The sequence below is a fragment of the Saccostrea cucullata genome, unplaced genomic scaffold, assembly GCF_032062105.1.
Source record: "Saccostrea cucullata isolate Sc308-1 unplaced genomic scaffold, CSIRO_AGI_Scuc_v1 ctg3038, whole genome shotgun sequence".
In the NCBI taxonomy this organism is placed as follows: Eukaryota; Metazoa; Mollusca; class Bivalvia; order Ostreida; family Ostreidae; genus Saccostrea; species Saccostrea cuccullata.
The window spans coordinates 53,594-59,593 of NW_026934625.1; the positions used below are offsets into that span (position 1 = coordinate 53,594).

The 6,000-nt window shown below is 35.3% G+C and overlaps 1 protein-coding gene across 1 annotated transcript in view; it reads left to right on the top strand.

Moving 5' to 3' along the window:
- Positions 1 to 4,368, top strand: part of LOC134241068 (deleted in malignant brain tumors 1 protein-like) — a gene marked incomplete at both ends in the record, with an annotated part of 56,059 nt that extends 51,691 nt beyond the window's left edge. Inside the window, 5 exons of the mRNA XM_062723159.1 lie at positions 895 to 1,036; positions 1,217 to 1,395; positions 1,552 to 1,693; positions 3,917 to 4,095; positions 4,227 to 4,368. Of these exons, the coding sequence (XP_062579143.1) occupies positions 895 to 1,036; positions 1,217 to 1,395; positions 1,552 to 1,693; positions 3,917 to 4,095; positions 4,227 to 4,368 (784 nt within the window). The remainder of the gene's footprint in view (positions 1 to 894; positions 1,037 to 1,216; positions 1,396 to 1,551; positions 1,694 to 3,916; positions 4,096 to 4,226) is intronic.
- Positions 4,369 to 6,000: the final 1,632 nt, after the last annotated feature.

A 6,000-nucleotide genomic window follows, 5' to 3' on the forward strand; every position in this document is an offset into this window, starting at 1 on the left:
TAAAAATGGAAATTACAATTGTTAATTGACAATACGTCGTCGATAGATCTAAATGTCGAGTTGAAGGTCACAGCAAGTGTTTTTTGCACAAATGCTGCTTCATATGAATATAAAATAGGTCCGCTAATAATGCGGCGCAATTGGTACACATGGGAATTCTAATATGTTGGCTGGAAGACCTTGTCACCAGAAACAACAGATTTTGTCAACCAGAACCCCAAGCATCTTTTTATGTCGACTTCACAGTACTTGTGTGTACAATCAGAATGTTTTTTTACCAAAATACTTTTGCAAATAACTAAGTTAAGTAAATTTACGAGTTCCATTTTTCTTGAAAAAGTAGCTGTCAATGATATCGAAAAGCCTTTACTTTACTTTATCGTGGGGAATGGTTGTGTATAAAGTAAAATATCATTACATTGAAAAAAGTTAAACTCCATATTCCACAGATAAATGGTCTCCATGCATTTATTTCAAAGATCGTGAAAAGTGGGGGGTTGGGTTATTATGGCGTCTACGTAATACATTCGCGGTTGTTTTTCCGATAGTCAGAAAGGCCCGAGAAGCTGCGATTGAGACAATCAATCATTCTATTCCGTCTCAATTTATATAAATATTTATTAGAGGTCTACCTGCTTTACCATTTATGTTTGGAGAAGAAAGCAAACAAGTATGGATGTTGAGTGATGTTTACTGTTATGGAGGTGAAACCTCTTTGTTTGAATGTCGGCTATCAGTAGTTGATCCCAGCAACTGTGTGAATGGCGGACTTGCCGGAGCCTTATGCTATCACTCAGGAAATGGTATGTTTTTATTATTATTATTATTATTATTATTTCTTTTACCATTTTTTTTCCCAAGTTTCTTAGCCTCTCAATTAGAATGACAATTTAGATACGGTAAGAATCGTTAATGGAACCTCGGAAAAAGAAGGTCGAGTAGAGGTTTTGATGAATGGTGAATGGCTCAGTATATGTGACAGTGGTTGGGACAAACGTGAAGCCGATGTGACTTGCAGAAGAATAGGGTATTCCGGGTAAATATATTTTTTAAGCATAGACAAAGGTATTTTTAAATTCAATGGATATTTTTAAAATTAACAAAAGTTATTCAATTGAAAGCAATTAATGAGTGTTTTCAGTTATTTGATTTTTAAGTAAATTAAAAAAAAATACTCTTGGCCGATAAACATTTTTTTGCCCCGCTATTTTTTAAGAGGCCTGCCTGCTCTGTCGTCTTTGTTCGGAGAACAAAGTGGACAAACTCGCATTTTGGGGGATGTTTACTGTAACGGAGGTGAAACGTCTTTACTAGGATGTAGACTCTCAGTCATTGAATCAAGCAGTTGTACAAATGGCGGACGTGCTGGAGTCATCTGTTATGACAAAGGAAATGGTTGGTTAACATATTATTTGTTTTGCTAATCTGTTTTATGATCTTTTTAAATTTTTTTGCTGAGTTTATTTTAGTAACTTTTTAAAGAAACTAAAGATTTCTTGGCTGATCTCTTTAAATGTTCTTTTAGCAACTGATCGATTCACATGTTTTTAGACACGGCAAGAATTACAAATGGTAGCTCAGTAGATGAAGGTCGAGCAGAGCTTTTGTTTAACGGCGAATGGCGAAGTGTTTGTGACAGTGGATGGGACAAACGTGAAGCCGGTGTCCTTTGTAAAAGTTTGGGATATTCAGGGTAAAAGAAAAATGTTACAAAAATGTTCTTTCCTACATTTCGACTTATTTTTATCTTTCTCAAATCTCTCACAGAATAATTCTATGGTCTTTGAAAACGTAAGTTTTTAAGGAACTTTTCATATTACCATTTTTTTTTCTTACGAAAAGACTCGAAGGCACATATTGTTAGTCTGTAAGATTAAATATTTTGCACTTTTTCTGGTTTTTAACGTGACACACAGATGCATCAACATCAAATTAAATATATCAACTATCATTCATAAGTCAACTTGTTAGATTTTCCCCATAGAACTTGACATAAAATATTTTACTAATTGTGTAGTAATGTTCCGCAATCACTTGGTTTTTGGGTTTGCATTTTCCGATTCCTACAAAAAATTTCTGAGTACGATGAATTTTGAATTGAGGCAACTACTGGAAAATAGGTTGATGTATCAGTGATTTCAACTTCTGCGCTTAAAGGTGGCATTTCATAAATTATTTTGTCGTAATAATATATTAAATATTACATCATGGTTCTTAATTTTGCTGAGGTGTCGCTTACTATTTTTGAGTCTAGAGTGTTTCATTATTTGATCAACACATAGGGCTCACGGTGTGAAATTTAAATCATTGGTATAATACTCATGCAAGTTCCTTATGTTCACTTGTAAACCACACATATTGTCTTCTTGTTTAAAGTCATCATTTTGTAAGTTCTATGGTTGATGCAGTGACCTTGTATGACCTTGTATCATTGAGCCAAATGCTGACTGACGTTTTTCATACTAGTTTTAAAATTGTTAGTCCAGTATTTATACAGTGAATTGACGATGGATTTTTCCGTTATTTCCCGATCAAAACAAGTAGCACACGGCGGGTGTGACCGGTCGGCAGGGGATGCTCACTTCTCCATGGCACCTGATCCCACCTCTAATGTTTAAGAGGTCCGTGTTTGTTCTGTTCCTATTTTGTATTGTTTTATGGACTTTGATATAGAATACTGTTCGTTATCTCCATATCCTTCATTCTTGTATATATTTTTCAAATTAAATGAAGTGGGTGGTTAGTTTAAAGGTGCTCGGACAGAGAATTGAAGTTTTTTTCCCTCAAAATAGAGGTATAAGATCATGCTTATATCTCGCTATAGCTTTTCAGATAGAAATATATTTTTTTCAGATAGAACTCGCTAAATCTGGAACTTATTGATACCGCAATGTTCGGGACGCGTTTGATTGATGAATCCTTTTTATAAAGCATAGTTTATCCCTAATACTTAAGAAAGGTAAAAGTTTTGTTGTGTTTTAATGAAATATATTCCATCTTTAATCCGGATAATTCAGAGTAGAAATATGAGAAGAAAACCCAACTCACCAGTATTGTCTGTCTGTGCTTAGTGTGTAGTGTGTGAGTATTTTTCCAAGGACTTCTTGAACGTACACGCGAGTCATGTGTCATTCGTCAGCGTCAAGCATTGTTTTTAAAATCGGAATTAACATAACCAACACGTCGTCATAGCCATTTCAGCGTTAATTCCAATTTATGTGATTAAGTATACAGCAAAACTCAGTTATAACAAAGTCACGGGGACCTATAAAATTACTTCGCTATATCCGTAATTCGTTATAACCGTATAAGAAATTCATTAAATTAGTATAGCTGGGGATCCAAGATGACTTCGCTATATCCGTAAATTCACAATATCCGTCTTCGTATTAAACGAGTTTTCCTCTATTGCTATAAAGAGCAAAGAAAGTTAACGTTAGAAAATCGAAGTATTCACAGTTATCATAAAATGTTGTAGTTAGATTAACATTTTAAAAGTATTGTGTACATTGAAGCTAACGGCAAGTTACCGATGGTCAGGGGATATCGACTCTTTGTAGGCACTTCTTCCCATCTTTGAAATGTGTTCGTAAATGAAGGATATGGAGATAACGAACAGACGAACAATATTCAATATTAAAGTCCATAATACTATACAAAACAAAAATAGGAGCAGATCAAACATGGGCCTCCAAAACATCAGAGGAGGGATCAGATGCCATGGAGAAGTGAGAAACCCCTGCCGACAGGTCACACCCACCGTGTATTCTCATTATCGGGATATAACAGGAAAATCTGTCGTCAATTAAGTGTATAAATAATAGACTAACAATTAATATGAAAAAAACGTCAAAATTTGAAATTTTGCAACTATCACTGTTCGTTAGTACTTTTCATTATTGACTGACTTCATTAGAGGTCTCCCGGCAGTATCATCTATGTTTGGAGAAGGAAGCAAACGCAAATGGATGTTCAGTAATTTTAACTGTTACGGAGGTGAAACCTCCTTGTTCAAGTGTGGACTATCAATAATTGAAGCCAGTAGCTGTGTTAATGACGGACACGCAGGTGTTGTTTGTTACCACTCAGGAAACGGTAAGGAACTCATATTTAATCAGTATAAAAATTTCTTTAATTAATACTGTTCGTTATCTTCGTATAATTTCTTGATTCTCTCTCACTTTCTCAACTTTAGCAAACAGGTCAATCTCTTTTTGCACTTTTAGATTCGGTGAGAATGGTTAATGGAAGCTCTATGCATGAAGGCCGGGTCGAAATATATCTAGGAGGGCAATGGCATAGTGTATGTGACAGTGGATGGGACAGACGGGAAGCTGACGTGACTTGTAGGAGCATTGGATATTCCGGGTAATAACAGTAATGTGTTGGTGTGTTTATAAGCCAAAGCTTATGACAAAGATTGTAACGTTTGCCTGGAGGTTCATGTATCTGTGTTTCTGATTTTATAAAATTTTGAGAATCAACATAAAGGTCCTGCGTGGGAATACTTGGTGCCATGGATCGGTCGCCTCATTCTTTTTTAGCAAGTTAGCAAAATGCTTTGACCCATAATCTTTGGATGCTGACCCGTGTTACTAGTATTTAAACTGATCGATTAACACCACTAGAAGGCGAATCTACTTCACACGTGTAGATGCCTTTGGTAAGAGTAAAATCTAGATATCCTTATGTTTCTATGATATGTAAGTCTGTACTTAATAACGTACCTTAAGACTTTCGCAATCAATATTGTTCACAAGGATGACCATTATACACAGACTGATTTTGTTTACTTTTGTTCCATCTTACTGCTGAATGTAGTAAGCTATACACATGAGTCAGTGTCTAACTAAAGCTAAACGTAGGCGTGTGATTTGAACTAGTAATGATGTACAAAAAACTATCAGCGTGTCTGATTGCTCCGCTGTATTTATTTTATTTACTTTCTGAACAAAAATAGTCCGATTCCATTTAATGTGGTAATTCCACTACTGTCCCTTACGGTGTACTTAGCAAATTTCAAATAACCGAAATATCTTAAGTTTACATCTCCAGCACCGGGCTATTGTCGAAGGAACAGTCGCTAACTATGCTGACATTTTGCGGCGAACGCAAGCCTCACAATCATTGCTGTTTTAGTATTTTACAATTCTTAATCATTATCCGGGTTTAAAAAAATAAACATATTTATTAAACTCTGTTTATTTAAGATTTAAAAAGAATTGAAAAATGCTAAGTATTTTTGACAATTCAAAATTAATACATCAAACATGGATTAGCATTTGTTTATCGCTTTAAGATAAAACATACATTCAAGCAGATTTGTCTTTTGTAGAGGCTTACCTGTATTATCATCTATGTTTGGAAAAGGAAGCAATAATTCATGGATATAGGGAGGTGGCTACTGTTACGGAAGTGAAACATCCATACTAGCCTGTTCATTTACAGCTGTTGAAGCCAGAAGCTGCTATAATGGCGGACATGCAGGAGTCCTTTGTTTTTATTCAAGAAATGGTTGGTTTTTAGAGCTTTTAGATAAGTTTCAGGATTCAAGAGCAGGCACCACTGCTACTGCTTTGTAGATTTTAATTTTTAAAACTTTTTTTTAAAACTTGCGACATAAGGATCAACTCCTTAATTCGCCAATCTAGAGCAGACCCACTGCGAAACGCAGGTGACAATTACAACTTACAAGAAAAAAATCCCAGCTTTTTTAACACCGTTTGTCATGGGCTTATGAGGAGAGTAGCGTATCAGAATCCGTGTCTAGTGAAGATGCGCACCAACACCCGTATTCTGACTCAAGCTTAAGATTTTGAATAAAATCTGCTTCATATGAATACAAAAGCAAGTCTGCTAATGGTGGGGCGCAATCGGTACCCATGGAAATTCAATACTGAAAAAGAATAATTTAAAATTTTCCATTATTGGGAAAAGTGAGACAACAATATTGCTTAAAAGGGTTTTCCTTGGCGGATTCAATCAATTGGGATTTTAATA